Source organism: Hippocampus zosterae, chromosome 1 (genome assembly GCF_025434085.1).
Source record: "Hippocampus zosterae strain Florida chromosome 1, ASM2543408v3, whole genome shotgun sequence".
Taxonomy (NCBI): domain Eukaryota; kingdom Metazoa; phylum Chordata; class Actinopteri; order Syngnathiformes; family Syngnathidae; genus Hippocampus; species Hippocampus zosterae.
Window position 1 is genome coordinate 30875221 of NC_067451.1, and position 17833 is coordinate 30893053.

A 17833-nucleotide genomic window follows, 5' to 3' on the forward strand; every position below is an offset into this window, starting at 1 on the left:
CTTTCTGTCACAAGTGGCAAATCTCCGTCTATGTTTTTGTCCTGTACTGTATCAGCATCATTCATTTGTTTTTATGCCGATTTGTTCGTTGCACACACGCAAACGCAGGAAAAAAGACACGGCAACGAGACTGCATGTTAAGGTCTCCCCATTTTCATTCTCCGTGGGGAGCTTTGGTTAAGTGGTAAGGCTTGTAAAAGCAGCAGCACACCTGTCATCCTGCTTTTGGGTTTCTCGTCTACGCGAAATGCAAATTAGTGCTACAGTGGTGCTTTCAAATACTTGAATTCTTGAATTCTAGTTTAATTCTGTGAGCATGCTTGTAACTTAAATCATCTTTCCCCTCACTGAAATGAATAATAGATGCCATTAATACCCCCCACCCACCCACCAAAAAACAACGGATTTTTATTTTGTCTTATTACATGATAACAGTATTCTAATATTGTACTTTATTCATTCATTCATTCATTCATTGTACTTTATTATTATTTTTTAAACATACGTGATAAGTTACATTGGAAGTGATGGTGATGTTCATTCTTCATTTGTCTGTGCCACACATGCAGTTCAGGTTAGTGAAAATCAATAAATGAGCATCCACATGCATGTTAAACAGCAATGGTGAAGGTTTTACGTTGAATGTGGAGGATGGCTCAGTGTGACTTGAAGATATCAAGTTTGACTTTAATTGATTTTGTTTCTTCCAAACTTTGACTCGTCTGAGCATGCGTTTACCTGTACTTGATTTAATAGTTTCCTGCCCCGCCGTTTGTCCAAGTAAGTCATATTGATTCAGGCGTGAGCTTTCTCCTTCCACTACTACGGAATCAGAGGCATTCAGAGTCCAAGCGTAAGTCACTTCAGAGATTGTGTAAGCATCTAAAGACAAAAACAAAACACATCACAGAAAGTAAATATGGGGCAGCGACCATATACATTTTAGAAATGAAGCCAAAGAACTATAAAACATATATTTTTTTTCTTCGTAGTTCTCCTTTAATGGAACAAAATTATTTCACATTTGTGTTGATGCTTTGATATCTATTAACCCTTTCATGCACGCTGTAACCTTATAACATGATATGCCGTCCACTATAGTAACCGCTGTGCATGGAAGGGTTAATAAACTATTTTAAATTGAAGAAGGCAAAAGCATCCAATATAAAGAAGTGGCAATGACAGCCAAGATATTCGATTGGTTTGACTGGAAAGTCTCCTCAGACTTGTATAGCTGCACCTCTGAAGCCAACTCCGAAGCAGGTGTATTATTCACATGTCTCTGTCATGACTGTTGAGTAAAATATGACAAAACATTAACAAAACCGAAGAACGGAATACACATCAAAAAGTCAACAAAATCACCTGGCTCATCTGAAGCACGAGCAGTGAAATTAGGATCGGCTCTTAATCTCCCTTTACGTGTGTCACCACGGTCATCACTTCCTCAAAATTTTATGGGTGTATACAGGAGATTAACTTTACGATTAACAGCGGTTAACTTTGTTTTTGTGAGCAGGTGCAGAGAATGAACAAATCGAAAGAAACAAGTTTCAGTGAGCACAATCATCATCCGTGTTACTCACAGCTGCCAAATTTAAGCGGACAGGAGTGAAAATCCATGGGGAAATCCTCCAGATGCATCGGGCACTCTGCATGCACGGTTAACCTGCATCCAATTCACAAACAATTAGACTTGGAAAATGCATAAAAGATATCAACAGAAGTTAGGCATCTTTCAAAAACCCACCAAACCCCAAATCAAACTCACATGTCTCATGCGCAATTTAAAACACAACCTGTCTGGATTACCTCGAGGCAGAAATAATTCATCTGTGCTGTAATCAGCATGGGGTGTATGGGGTGTATGGGGTGTACGGGAGAGGTAGTACCCTTGAGGGCGATACGGTCGCAGCTGCATTGCTGATGCTTTATAGCTGGTTGATCCCTAACTGGTCCTCACCAACACCCAGCTCTTGTCTATGGCTCCAAGTAGCAGAGATTCTGCGGCCACACCACGGTAAACTGCTTCGACCGGCAGGCTAAACTAGACAAGGGTAACCGGGGGGTCCTTGGCCCCCTGGTGAAGAGCTTGGAGAGGAGATAGGCACCACCAAGTTTAATCGCCTACTGAAATGTCATGAGGAATAAACAGTCATGATCACACATGCCGGATCGGTCGAGGCCCGGGTCGAGGCCCGGAAAAACAACGACCGCGCTACCCACTGATTTGCCCCAGGGTGGGGACGACAAGTTTACTACTGGGACAAGAACACCATCAAGTCATCACAGCCTCCCAAGGAGTGATACCGTCATTGGTACATGGAATGTCCGCACACTGTATGCCTGTGGGAAAGTGAAAGAGCTGACCCATGAACTAGACAGATACAGGTGGGACGTCTTGGGAATGGCTGAGGTTAGGTGGACCAGCTGTGGTGAGACCACCACAGAAGAAGGTCACAAGATATGGTATAGTGGAGAGGAATCTAGACACCAACATGGAGTTGGCTTTATTGTCAACAACAGCAAAATTAACTCAGTCATCAGCTGCACGCCTATATCCAGCAGGCTCATCAGCATCCGGATCGCTGCGTGGCCCATGAATATTACCATCATACAAGTGTATGCCCCAATGATGGATTATGATGATGATGCAGTAGAAACTTTTTATGAGGAGTTAGAAAACACCATCAAGGCAACACCCAAGAAGGACTTTCTCATTGTCCAGGGAGACTGGAATGCCAAAATAGGCACAGACGCACATGAGCACTGGGAAGGGACAGCAGGACGTTTTGGGCTAGGAGAAACGAATGACAGAGGGCTAAGACTTCTGGAATTCGCAAGGAGCCACAAGCTCACCGCAGCCAACACACTGTTTCCACATAAAATCTCCCGCAGAACGACATGGCATTCACGAAATGGTGTGACACACAATCAAATCGACTACATATTCACCCCACAAAGATTCAAGTCAAGCATCAACAAAGCCCAAACCAGAACGTTTCCTGGTGCGGACGTGGGAAGTGACCACGATAAGGTACTGCTGACGCTCAGACTCAAACTTAAAACACAAAAGCAACACAGTACACCACGCATCAGGTTCAACTTAGACAAACTGAAAGACCCACAAGTTGCAGTAATATTTGAGGCAAGCATAGGAGGAAAATTTGCAACACTTAACCTACTACAAGACATAGACTCATTGACAGACACTATGGAGAGCATACTCGTAGAAACAGCGACAGAAGTATTGGGGAAGTGTAGAAAGAAAAAGAATCCGTGGGTCACAGATGACATCCTTGATTTGTGTGACCATAGAAGGACATTAAAAAGGACCAAGAAGGATGACCCAGAGGCAGCAGAACAGCACACTCTGGTGAACAAAAATATCAGGAAGAGGATGAGGGAAGCGAAGGAGAAGTGGATCACAGAGCAGTGTGAAAACATAGATGCAGGGATATGACAGGGCAACAGTAAAGCAGCATACGCCACATTGAAGACACTGACAAAGACACGGCAACATACAGCAACAATAATAGAAGATGGGGACGGTGCTCTGCTAACCGAAAAGACAGCAGTAACCAGAAGATGGACAGAGTACTGCCAGGAACTCTACAATTTCACAATAAAACCCAACCTTAACATAATCACCGACGCCACAAAGACTACCAGCGAAGATGCCGACGTGCCAATACTCCAGGCTGAAGTGGAGGAGGCAGTAAGGAGCCTGCAAATTGGCAAATCACCTGGCATCGACAACATTCCTGCAGAGCTTTGGAAACATGGAGGGCATGAGACAACAAAAGTACTCACACATATCTGTCAAAATATCTGGGTAACCAAGCAATGGCCCCAAAAATGGACACAATCTCTCGTTATTCCCATCCCTAAGAAAGGGAACTCAAGTCAGTGTCAGAACTAGAGGACCATCAGCCTGATCTGCCATGCAAGCAAGGTGCTACTACGGATCATCCTGAATAGACTAAAGAGCAGGGCAGAGGAAATCATTTCAGAAGAACAAGCAGGATTCCGACCAAAAAGGAGTACCACGGAGCAGATCTTTAACATCAGATTACTCATCGAGAAACACCTCCAGCATCAACATGACCTTTACCACAACTTCATCGACTTTAAAAAAGCCTTTGACCGTGTGTGGCATGAGGGGCTGTGGCAGGTGCTCCGAAACTACAACTTCAACAATAATCTCATCCAGGTCATCCAATCACTCTACACAAATTCAAGTAGTGCAGTTCTCATTAACAACACTATGGGAGAACTTTTTAAAACATCGATCGGTGTCCGCCAAGGATGTCTTCTGTCCCCAGTCCTATTCAATGTCTTTCTGGAAAACATCATGGACGAGGCCCTTGAAGAGTTCCACACCTCCATATCCATCGGAGGAAGACCCATCTGCAACCTCCGGTTCGCTGATGACATAGACCTTATGGGAAAAAGCGAAGCTGAACTCCAGGATCTTACCACCAGACTGGAAGAGGTAGCGAGGGCTTATGGCATGGAGATAAGTGCAGAGAAAAGCAAGATACTGGTCAATAGCCACAGTAAAACAACACCAACAAGCATCACATTGAACAGGCAAACCCTGGAAGTGGTAAGGACTTCAAATACCTTGGGTCCTTTGTGAGTGAGGATGGCAGCTCCACAAAGGAGATTAAAGCAAGAATAGGCATCGCAACATCAGCCATGACAAGACTGGCAAGAATTTGGAGGAGCAATACCATCAGCTTCACGGTGAAGGTCAGGCTGTACAAGTCCCTGGTACTCTCCACCTTACTATACGGCTGTGAGAGTTGGACACTCACAGCAGACACGGAACGCAGGATTCAGTCCTTTAAGAACAAGAGCTACAGAAGGATGCTCCATATATCTTATAGAGAACACCGGACAAATGACTATGTCAGACAGCTAGTCACCACTCTCGCTGGAGAACAGGACCCCGTACTGTCAACGGTAAAACGTCGCAAAATGGCCTGGTATGGCCACGTTACAAGGCATACCTCGCTATCCAAAACCATCCTACAGGGGACAGTGGAAGGGAAACGGAGAAGAGGCAGACAGAGAAAGTGCTGGATGGACAACATTAAGGAATGGACTAACTGCAGCTTCCAGACCCTGCTACGAACAGCTAAGGACCGAGAGTGCTGGAGATCCCTGACTGCCCAGACCTCCACTATGGCACCCCGACGGCCTCTTAGGCCATGGGATGAATAAGAATAATAAGAAGAAGCTGTAATCAGCGCAGCAAAACAAACACGGTGCTGTGTATGCCACAAAACAGAAATACAGTATGTTGGGATATTTTGATAAGGATATTCACTGTATGCAACAAAGGCGGTGCATACATGTCCGTAGGGTAAACTTTATTTTCAGTATAATAATCCCTCGTTTATCACAGGGGTACATGCCAGACCACAGCCAGGTTAGACAAAATAAGTGAAGTAGTGACCAAGTATTTATTTTTCACAGGCTTCTCCAGGTACTCCGGTTTCCTCCCACATTCCAATAACATGCATAGCAGGCTGATTGAAGACTCTAAATTGTGCCTGGGTGTGAGTGTGAGCACGGATGGCTGTTTGTCTCTGTGTGCCCTGCAATTGGCTGGCAACCGGTTCAGGGTGCCCCCCCCCCACTACCAAAGACGTCTGAAATAGGCTTCAGTACCCCCCGCGACCCTTGTGAGGATAAAGCACGATAGGAAAATGGATGGATGGATATATATTTTAAAGCCTCAAGTGTATAATACCGAGTAAAAGGAATGAGTAGAGATGCTTTCATTGCCTGGGAAATAAATTAGCCGTGGTCTCGCTCACAATGGCACAAATACTCCTCACTGCGGCAGTGTACAAAAACACTCAAATAAAGAAAACTCCAAAGTTAGTTTGCATTAGACTTACACTGGGCATGAAAATACGGCTCTGTGTGTTGAGTGAGTTGCCTGTGTGAATACAGGCGTGTGGTTATTATGTTACCTTTGTTCAATACAACGACTAAAAGTGCACCGGTGGCGATGATAGCGAACAATATTTACGTTACCGTAGACGTGCAGTTGTGTAACTTAAGCTAGTTGCACTTGGCAGTATTCACATTGCACTTGGGCTTCTTTTATTAGGAATGAAGATCTGAACATTCTGTCTGCTCTGTGGAAAAATAATCACGACAAATTGATTCGATATTGCAAATAATCTGTAATATACAATGGGGGTGGGGGGATCAGATATCGAGGGATGACTATGTTCTCGTTCTTGTGGTCTTTCTTGACATTGCTAAATGGATGCCATGTGGCAGAAAACCAGATGCTTGAGTGAAACTGAATCCTTTAGCAAGTTAAACACTTTGTTTCCTGGTGATATTCTGCTAAACTCTATCTGTCTTCAAATACAGCATATGCATGGAGAAATTATGGCTTTTAGAGTTATTGATGACAGCATCTACCTATCAGCATGAGAGCAAATCTTTCATGAATCATAGCACATCGATTCAAGCTGTATCACAGTCAGATGAGTTCGTTTGACATCAATTACCTCATGGTGTACAACAACGTCCCGTCATCTTTGATCCTCAGCAATTTATTAGGCATGGTCATGTTATGAGCCACAGACTTTTTCCCATTATGGAAGAAAGTGTCAGGGGTCCAGATTTTACTCGCCATCAGGTTGTTGAGAGGCAAAACATTCATTGGTCCATGAAATTTTAATCTCTCGTCCTTCCAGGCTTGCCTGAAGAAAACATCGATGGTGTATTCCTGAGGGAAGAGGACATGTCGTCAGTCCAACTGTTGCTGTTTGTGTGGAGAGAGAATACAACAGACTCCCATTCTTGGTGGAAAATGTGAACTAAAACACAATGTAATCTTTGCTGACATTTCTTATTGTACTCTATCTGACATGTTCAATTTGGGCACCGGGTGACTTTTCGGATGCAACGGTATTTGTTTAAGAGGCGAAGCCTGCACTCTCGCTGTTCTTTACAACTCCCTCTATCTGTCTTTTTCCAAAGCTGGCTCTGAGGCAGAGAGAAACCCATGACCCAAAATCCTCTGTTGTCAAAAGAAAACACATATAACAGTGCAGAAAACCCTGCACAATGAAATGTGTGTGAAAGTGTGTGTTCGCCTGGGTCACACATAAGCAGCAAAAGAAAAAGGCTAGTTTTTCTTTTTTCTACTTCTACTGGAAAAGCCATACAGTGAGGGTGAATTCCTTCCATTAAACACCCTGATGGAAAAATTGAACGCTGGCATTTTAAAAGGATCATAAAGGTGGTCTTACATGAAGGGTTCATGTCAGTGTATGACAGGGGTGTCCAAAGTCGGTCCTCAAGGGCCGCTGTCCTGCCTGTTTTCCAGCTCTCCCAGGAGCAACACATCTGATTCAAATAATCAGGATCATTCTAATGCTACTTCAGAGCTGGCTGATGAGCTGATCACCTGAATCAGGTGTATTGCACCATAGAGAGATGGAAAACGGGAAGGACGGTGGCCCTCGAGGCCCGGAGCTGGACATGCCTGGTGTATGAATACAGTGATTCCGAGCCACTGTGCCACGTCACATTTATGAGAATCAGGTGTGCCACAATAAATGATCACTTTTCACTTAATTGGCCCCCCAAAAAATACACTGGTCAATACATTTCTTATATATATATTTTTTTTACCAGAGAACTTTATATATATAAATTAAAAAATTCCTTGTCTCACCCCCCCCTCGGGTGGTGTCCGTCCCTCATTCAGCTCGGGTCCTCTACCAGAGGCCAGGAAGCTTGATGGTTCTGCGCAGTATCCTTTCTGTTCCCAGCACTGCACATTTATGGACTGAGATGTCCGATGTTCCCGGGATCTGTTGCAACCACTCATCTAGTTTGGGGGTCACTGCCCCGAGTGCTCCGACCACTACAGGCACTACTGTCACCCTTACCTTCCAGGCTCTCTCAAGCTCCTCTCTGAGCCCTTGGTATTTCTCGAGTTTCTCGTGTTCCTTCTTTCTGATGTTTCCATCACATGAGACCGCTACATCCACTACAATGGCTTTCCTCTGCCCTCTACCTATGATCACGATATCTGGTTGATTCGCCATTACCATCTTGTCAGTCTGGATCAGGAAGTCCCACAGGATCTTCGCTCTGTCATTCTCCACTACCTTCGCAGGTGTTTCCCATTTTGACCTTGGGGTTTCCAGTCCATACTCCGCACAGATGTTTCGGTAGACTATGCCAGCCACCTGGTTATGGCGTTCCATGTAGGCTTTCCCTGCCAGCATCTTACACCCTGCAGTTATGTGTTGGATCGTCTCAGGTGCCTCTTTGCACAACCTACACCTTGGGTATTGTCTGGTGTGGTATATCTGGGCCTCAATGGCTCTGGTGCTCAGGGCCTGCTCTTGAGCAGCCAGGATGAGTGCCTCTGTGCTGTCCTTCAGGCCAGCCCTCTCTAGCCACTGATAGGTCTTCTTGAGATCGGCCACTTCAGTTATGGTCCGGTGGTACATCCCGTGGAGGGGCTTGTCCTCCCATGATGGTCCCTCTTCCAGCGCCTCATCTTCTGTTCCCCATTGTATGAGACATTCTCTGAGTACGTCATTCGTTGGAGCCTTCTCCTTGATGTATTCATGGAGCTTGGATGTTTCATCCTGGACAGTGGCTCTCACACTAACTAGTCCCCGGCCTCCTTCCTTTCGGCTTGCGTACAGTCTCAGGGTGCTGGATTTGGGATGGAACCCTCCATGCATGGTTAATGAGCTTTCGGGTCTTAACGTCCGTGGTCTGAATCTCTTCCTTTGGCTACCTTATTATTTCAGGGTATCTGATCACTGGCAGGGCGTAGCTGTTTATTGCCCCGGGTCTTATTCTTGCCATTGAACTGGCTTCTTAGTAATTGCCTCACTCACTGGAGGTATTTGGCCGTAGCCGCTTTCCTTGTTGCCAGTTCGAGGTTGCCATTGGCTTGTGGCATACCAAGGTACTTGTAGCTGTCCTCAATGTCTGCTATTGTTTCTTCTGGGAGGACTACCTTTCCTCTCTGAGTCACCATCCGACTACATTTCTCAAACCCGAATGACATCCCGATGTCGCTGCTGTAGATCCTGGTTGTGTGGATCATGGAATCTATGTCCCTTAAGATTAAGATTAAGATTAAGAAAACATTTATTAGTCTCGCAATGGAGAAATTCCAGATTCACAGCAGCAAAGTTATGAAAGGAAGAAGTAGAACAACAACAAAATAGGAGCTGCTGGAAAGGCAGCCACTCTCGCGGCGCCATTTTGAAGTCAAAATAACAAAAATAACACAAGACAACACATAGGAAGGACAGAGACAGTCGTGCAATATTCACCACATTTCTGCATACACTTTGTTGTCTGAAGCAGTTATAGATGAAAGAGGAGAGGATCAAAGTGTCCTTTCACCAGTGGATCAGAGACATCATGCTGAAAATGTGCACACGTCTGCTACAAGCAAAGTTTTGAAAGCAAACACGAAGCTGTAGCATCCATTGACGAAAAGAGATTAGTTCACTTCTCCTGTCCCACATAATCCGCTTCAAACTCCAAGCCGCGACTCCCAGCTCCAAATCCGCATCGGCACTCCGCGCCAACGCTCCTTTCTTCTCATCGTCGGCTCCTCAAGACCTCCATCCATCCAGCCGCAGACCGTTCAACAGCACCGATCTCTCCGCTGAACAAAGCGGGGCTGTGAAAAATGCTGCCCATTACAGGCGCAAGACACAAGCGCCCCGGGACTGTCCAGCAACGACAGTCAAATGGCGCCGACATTCCTCCAGTCAAAAACAGTGCTGGTATACCCATGCTGCCGAGAAGGTGCAACCACCAAGCACAGAGTCTCCTCCTTGATTTCGTGGCCAAAAAATGCTGAAAAAGGTCCACATCAAGTCCACACGACGTAACAACAAACACAAAGTGACAAAAGAAAGACAAGAACAACAAAAAAGCAAGGCTCATGAGAGCACTTGCTGACGGCTGCCTACTCGGGCGCCATCTTGACTTCAAAGACTTCCACTCTTAGCATGCAGCTTTATGTCATCCATGTAGAGGAGGTGACTGATTGTAGCTCCATTTCTGAGCCGGTATCCATAGCCTGTCTTGGTGATTACTTGGCTTAGGGCAGGCGTGTCCAAAGTCCGGCCCGCGGGCCAAATTCGGCCCGCGGTCGAATTTCATCCGGCCCTCGGCCCCTGTCATAAAGTCAGTGCCGTCTGGCCCGCAGGTTGGGTGCAATGGAACACGTGTTGCATTGACTGAGGTCTCGTAGACTGGTGAGTGATGTTTCATAGAGTACTGCTTCCCTCTAGTGGCTAAATGAGTAATAGCATTCACTAAATGAGTAATAGCATTTAGACACTAGAGGGCATCACTCACGAGTTAACAAGACATCACTCCGTGTTTTATTGACTGATATGTCATATTTCAAATGATCCTTGCAGTTGTGGATATGTGTATTGCTTGTTCATTTCCCTGTTGTTCGAGTCAAAGGTTTTGTGACTATTGAAAAGTCATGGTGATACATTTTATGTTTCAAATCAATCAATTTGCACTCAGGAGACTTCTGTTTAAGAAAAAGTCAAGTGAATAAGCAGTTGCATGTGATATACCTGTTTCAAATGAACCAAAAGACATTCTTAAGATTGTTGAAATTAAATTAAAAATGGAAATGTGAAACAGACTGACTTACTAAAATTTGTTGAACAATATTGTTGTTCAATGTAAAGAATGTCAGCCAAGGTCGGCCCCCCGACATTTTACCACGTAAAATCTGGCCCCCTTGGCAAAAAGTTTGGACACCCCTGGCTTAGGGGGTTCAGTCCTATGCAGAACAGCAGTGGGGAGAGTGCATCACCTTGGTATATGCCACATTTGATGGACACTTGGGTAAGTAGCTTGTCATTGGCTTCAAGTGTGGTTTTCCACATCCTCATCGAGTTCGCAACGAAGGCTCTTAGGGTCCTGTTCACCTTATACAACTCCAAGCATTCAGTGATCCATGTATGTGGCATCGAGTCATAGGCTTTCTTGTAATCGATCTAGGCTGTGCACAGGTTGGTACGTCGAGACCTGCAGTCTTGTGCGACTGTTCTGTGAACCAGGAGCTGATGTTTGGCTCCTCTGGTATCTCTACCAATGCCCTTCTGTGCTTGGCTCATGTATTGATCCATGTGTCCACTTATCTTAGCCGCAATGATGCCTGACATGAGCTTCCATGTTGTGGAGAGACAGGTTATTGGCCGATAGTTGGATGGGACTGCACCCTTTGAGGGATCCTTCATGATCAGGATCGTTCGCCCTTCGGTAGGCCATCCTGGGTGAGTCCCATCCCTCAGCAGCTGGTTCATTTGTGTTTGCTAGGCGTTCATGGAGCGCCTAGTAGCACCCCCAAACGCGACCCCCAAAGCCCACTGCCGAAAATGCCACACCCGCAAATGAGGGCTCCCAGCAAAAAAACACCCAAATACGAGCGACAAAATGATTTCTTGTGCTTTGTTTCTTTTCAATTTCAACAGCATATATTTTATATATATATATATATATATATTACACACATATATATATATATACACAGGTTTAGGTTCAGCAACAGGTGCAATTTTTCTCTGAAACAGCATCACTATAAATGACAACGCATCGGAATATCCGTATTGTGCAAGCTTTTATAGGTCAAACAAAATCCATCCATCCATCCATCCATCATCTACCGCTTATCCGGGGCCGGGTCGCGGGGGCAACAGCTTTAGCAGGGAAGCCCAGACTTCCCTCTCCCTAGCTACTTCTTCCAGCTCTCCCCGGGGGATCCCGAGTCGTTCCCAGGCAAGCTGGGTGACATAGTCTCTCCAGCGTGTCCTGGGTCTTCCTCTGGGTCTCCTCCCGGTGGGACATGACCGGAACACCTCACCGGGGAGGCGCTCAGGAGGCATCAGATGCCCAAGCCACCTCATCTGGCTCCTCTCGATGTGGAGGAGAAGCGGCTCGACTCTGAGCCCCTCCTGGATGACTGAGCTTCTCACCTTATCTCTAAGGGAGAGCCCGGACACCCTGCGGAGAAAACTCATTTCAGCCGCTTGTATCTGGGATCTCGTTCTTTCGGTCACGACCCATAGCTCGTGACCATAGGTGAGGGTTGGGACGTAGATCGACCGGTAAATTGAGAGCTTCGCCTTTTGGCTCAGCTCCTTCTTCACCACGACAGACCGATACAACGTCCGCATCACAGCAGACGCTGCACCGATCCGCCTGTCGATCTCCCGCTCCCTCCTACCCCCACTCGTGAACAAGACCCCAAGATACTTGAACTCCTCCACTTGGGGTAAGATCTCCTCCCCGACCCGGAGGGGGCACTCCACACTTTTCCGACTGAGGACCATGGTTTCAGATTTGGAGGTGCTGATTTTCATCCCAACCGCTTCACACTCGGCTGCGAAACGCACCAGTGGGAGTTGGAGAGCCCCGTTTGAAGGAGCCAACAGCACCACATCATCTGCAAAAAGCAGGGATGCAATACTGAGGCCCCCAAAACGGACCCCCTCAACGCTTCGGCTGCGCCTAGAAATTCTGTCCATAAAGGTTATGAACAGAATCGGCGACAAAGGGCAGCCTTGGCGGAGTCCTACCTCCACTGGAAAAGATTCCGACTTACTGCCGGCAATGCGAACCAAACTCTGACATCGGTGGTATAGTGACCGAACAGCCCATATCAGGGGGTTCGGTACCCCATACCCACGAAGCACCCCCCACAGAACTCCCCGAGGGACACGGTCAAACGCCTTCTCCAAGTCCACAAAACACATGTAGACTGGTTGGGCGAATTCCCACATACCCTCAAGGACCCTGCTAAGGGTGTAGAGCTGGTCCACTGTTCCACGGCCGGGACGAAAACCACACTGCTCCTCCTCAATCTGAGGCTCGACTTCCTGACGGACCCTCCTCTCCAGCACCCCTGAATAGACCTTACCAGGGAGGCTGAGGAGTGTGATCCCTCTGTAGTTGGAACACACCCTCCGGTCCCCCTTTTTAAAAAGAGGGACTACCACCCCGGTCTGCCAATCCAGAGGCACTCTCCCTGTTGTCACGCGATGTTGCAGAGGCGTGTCAACCAGGACAGCCCCACAACATCCAGAGCCTTGAGGAACTCCGGGCGGATCTCATCCACCCCTGGGGCCTTGCCACCGAGGAGCTTTTTAACCACATCGGTGACTTCAACCACAGAGATAGGAGAGCCCACCTCAGAGTCCCAAGGCTCTGCTTCCTCCAAGGAAGGCTTGTTGGTGGAGTTGAGGTCTTCGAAGTACTCTGCCCACCGGTTCACAACGTCCCGAGTCGAAGTCAGCAGCGCCCCATCCCCACTGTACACAGTGTTAGTGGTGCACTGCTTCCCCCTCCTGAGACGTCGGATGGTGGACCAGAATTTCCTCGAAGCCGTCCGGAAGTCGGCTTCCATGGCCTCACCGAACTCTTCCCACGCTCGGGTTTTTGCCTCGGCGACCACCGAAGCCGCGGCCCGCTTGGCCAATCGATACCCGTCAGCTGCCTCTGGGGTCCCACAGGCCATAAAGGCTTGATAGGACTCCTTCTTCAGCTTGACGGCATCCCTTACTGCTGGTGTCCACTAGCGAGTACGGGGGTTGCCGCCACGACAGGCACCAACCACCTTACGGCCACAACTCAGATTGGCCGCCTCAACAATAGAGGCACGCTTACAATAGAGCTTTTATAGGTCAAACAAAAAAAATGAAAATAAATCATGTGCATCAAAAACTTGATGCACGTGAACTTGATGTACGTGAAAAAATACTTTTTAAAATCATTATCAAACTGATCAATAAAAGATTAAAAATGACTTCCAGATTTTTTCAGGATAAATAACACTTAAAAAAAAAAGAATCTGCCTTTTTGCTTTTAATCATTTTGAAGCGATTATTTTAAGAAAATAAAACACTGCAAGTTGAATAAATGATTTCCCGTGCCTTTGTGTCCAGTCCATCTGTTTTTAAAAAGGCAAAATTTGTTTCATAGGCAGATTCCCCTCAGGCAGATTCCCCTCAGGCCAGTCAGATGTTGGTTCTCTAAAAAATGTTTGTCTCTACTTTCCTAAAGAGGGTTTTTATCATTTGTCTTGAACTGATTCCATGTGGGAGGCCTATTCGTCACAACTTTGGCTTTTTCTGAGTCCTCATTAACATAACATTCAGAGAATCAAACAGCCGCACCGTAGCGGTTCCATCAACGGATCAATCACTTGGAAAATGGGTCCTCAACAACTGCGGGGACATTTACGGTATGAGGTGGAATGTGTTGCATATCTTAGAATGAGAAGCAGGGAAAACCCTGGATAAACAAAGGACTGACAGGAATAACAGGAGGAGTTTCAATAATTCATAAGATGATTGTTGTCACATGAATAGACGTGGTGCCTAGAGACCAACACGTTCCTGCTTTAGTTCTGCGGCGTATGGGCTGTGCATGATGTAATAAAGGTGGCTAAGAATATTTTGTCACAGTAGCATTATAAGAACGTTCATTAAACATTGAAAATGCTGTATGTCTACTCTCACCATGTCTGTGTCTGAGACAGGTCCAAAACTGGTGACGAAGATGTCCGTCTTCACCTCAGTGATCCTGTCTGGAAGGCAGAGAATACTTCAACATTCAATTGAGCAGCAGAGGACCATAATTTAACACATACTGAGCTATGCTTTTTTTTTTGCCCAAAAACTAGCCTGGCCAGTAGATTCATGACAAATGCGACTCCTGAACTATCCTGTGATTAGGTGGAGGGTTGCTGGTCAACTGTATTTATAGAGCACTTTCAAACAGCCATCGCTGCATACAAAGTGCTGTACATGGAGCAATTTAACATGCACAATAAACAGTAAGACAAATCGGTAATAAAGACACTATAAAGCACCGAACAGTAAAACCACTTAAGGGCATGCAAATCCAACACACAAGATCACAAACCGAGAATAACAACAAACTACTTTTGTGAAAAAAAAAGTACTACGCACAAACGTGGTGAGTAGCTATGAGGCAAAATGTCAAGAACAACTACAAAATTAAGCGCTTGGAGACAGTGCCATGAACAAGGCTAAAAATCCGACAGCCAGTTGTCAGTGAATCAATGCTTTTTAAAGGCAGTAGGTAACAAAGCCAGATTTGTGTCAGGTGCGGCTCGTGAGGGAACTCCCACTCTCCAGCTGGAGGCTGGAGAAACAAAGCAAACAGGGCAGGATCATGACAATGTCACCTATTTAATTGTGTGCTAAAGAGGTCTCATCTCATAGCGAAGAGGTATGCAAAGACTAACCCGTTCCTCATTGTTTTATGTAAAACTAAACTGACTGGCATACCAATGACTGTTCCGACAATGTAGTTCCGATAGACTCAGCGACTGTGAATTTCAGCGTTGAATGATTGTTTGTCTATATGTGCCCAGGGTATGAGTCTGCCTTTCAGTCAATCAGCTGCGATGGGCTCCAGCTCTCTAAAATGGATGCATGGATAAACTGGCTACTTTGACTATACTGCAGTTACACAACAGCACTTAATGCCAGTAAGTGTCACAAAAATGCCCAAGTTAATTTACCATGAGGGCATTTATATTCCATTTGATTTTTCAAGTAAAGTGGTAGTTTAGATGACAATTTTCTAAATGTGCGCTTCTGTTAGAAGAAAATCGATTTTCCAATCAACATATCGGCACGGACACCCGCAGCGGCTCCTCTTGTTTCTTGTTTTATGTTGAGAGGGAAGAAATTTCATCTGTGCTGTATGTTACAGCACATTTGACAATAAAGTTGTATCCAATTCAATTCAATCCAATATCAAACCACACATGCAAAGACAAGTCAACACACTTAATTATAAAACTATAATGAAATTGTAGCTATTGTTTAACGCCGTCATAAACCGAGGGCTCCCTGTATTGATTTTTTTTTTAATAAGGGGTCATCAAAATGAGTAATTGCAACTGAAACAACAGAACCTCTCAAGTACTGTTATTACGGTACTTCAGTTGCTTTAGGGGGCATCCTTAATTACCAATGCTGAAGAGAAAGTAGCTAAAAATTTCTACGGGGCATCATACTCGTGTGCTCGCCCCAGCCCCTAACCCATCAATTCAAGTAATACAGTATTACGCGACTGCATCAGCGACTGCAACGTTACATCCATTTGCTTCTTCCACATGCTGCCTCTTTCAATAATTACTGAAGCTTGATCTCACACGCTCGCTCAATTTAAAAAGCTTTCCTTTCCCTTTTACTCGAACACTTGTACAATCTGAAGAGATCATTAGTTCAAGCTAAAGTGCTGTGATGCATTGCAGGGCTGGCAGTCGCCCCCATTGCTCCATGAAGATATATTACGAGCTGGCTTTCTTGTTGAGAAGGTATGTGAATCAAAGGAAATGGACAGTAGCAGGCGAACGGGTGTGTATCCCTTTTAGTTTCAGACAATGAAGAGCCACTAATCAAAAAGATGATTTACATGACGGGTTTTTGGCTCGCTTTCTCACATCAGAATCGAAATGTGCAAAACAGCAAGTGCATTTCTCATAACAATTTGTAGAAATAGCAAAACTTCCTAGTTATACTGCAAAAGCCATTTTCTTCCCGAAAGTCTTTTTACATGGCTCAAAAGCAAACAATTGTGTCACTGAACATGTCACAACCATCAGAACGAAAAGTCTTTGTGTCACTGTGTACGGATAACACACTCAAATTGCTTAGTTGTGTTATCAGTACAATAGTGTACACAAGAAGGGATGTTCTGATGTCAACTACTCCTTACAGTTTGATGACAAATTCATTCTGTAATTTGTTGAAAACCCATCTCATTTTAATTTTGAAAAAGATAGCATTGCATAGCATGAATATATAATATACTGTATATACTGTATATTTAAATAGAGTATATATATATTTTTAAAGTAATTTAAATTGTGCTGCTTCGAATTGTTTTGGTTGATTCAAATTATCTCACTCGGTCGAATTTATTGCAGTTCAAACACATCAGAATATTCAGCTTTGAAAGTAACCATTACAAACATCTATCTATTTTCAACACCGCTTATCCTGTACAGGGTGATGGAGCCTATCCCAGCTGTCTTTTGAGCGAAGGGCGGAAATATTATGTATTAAAGCATTTATTGTACACAGCAAACATGTAATTGTTGTTCTTCATCAAGTCACTCTTGTAATTTGGGCTAGATGAAGGAGAGAGCTTATTTGACTGTGGGGGTTCTACAATTTTGCTCACTACTACCAGTCACAATTTCCAGATTTCTCATTGTCGATATGCATCACCCTTGTGTATTTTGTTGAATTTCAGTCGACATTTTTGTTGACCACACCACATACAAAGATGAGACAGAACCAACCGTGCATCCTTCTTGCCACAAGCTTGGGACAGCACAGGCCCCATAGAGTAAAATGTTCTACCCAGAGTGCATTTAATGCCTAAGGATGACAGTGAAGTTATTTATAGGAACATGAGGACAATACACAAAATTCATTTCTTCAGCACGAACAGGCAAAAATGCTTTCCGTAAAATCCTTGTCCCTTCTTACAAGTGGGTGTGCTGAACCATGTTTTATTGGTCAGATGAAACCTGGCTCTGTCCTGGCACTGTGAGCCCCGTTTGTGAATCTTCCCAAATGTCAGAAAATGCTTCTTATGCATGTGGATTATTTGTATTCACCAAAACACAATGCAGAAGCAAACACCTTTCACAGTATCCACGTTGCTTATTTCCACCTTATCCTGGTACAGTATACACATAATGACACCTCAACTGATATACACAAGTCTCCTAAAT

General features: G+C 45.1%; 2 protein-coding genes across 3 annotated transcripts in view; both read right to left on the reverse strand.

Annotated features, from left to right (window-relative positions):
* The window catches only part of LOC127607743 (uncharacterized), a 207336-nt gene extending 196291 nt beyond the window's left edge, over positions 1–11045 (reverse strand). Inside the window, exon 1 of the mRNA XM_052076386.1 lies at positions 10980–11045. The gene's annotated coding sequence lies outside the window, so the exon portion shown is untranslated. The remainder of the gene's footprint in view (positions 1–10979) is intronic.
* LOC127606928 (gamma-aminobutyric acid receptor subunit alpha-2) overlaps positions 1–17833 on the reverse strand; it is a 44332-nt gene that overhangs the window by 18831 nt on the left and 7668 nt on the right. For both annotated transcript variants that reach the window (XM_052074964.1, XM_052074963.1), the window contains 4 exons: positions 14571–14638; positions 6540–6760; positions 1587–1669; positions 739–882 (listed from right to left, as the gene is read on the reverse strand). In XM_052074964.1, the coding sequence (XP_051930924.1) occupies positions 739–882; positions 1587–1669; positions 6540–6760; positions 14571–14573 (451 nt within the window). In that variant the 5' untranslated portion in view covers positions 14574–14638. The remainder of the gene's footprint in view (positions 1–738; positions 883–1586; positions 1670–6539; positions 6761–14570; positions 14639–17833) is intronic.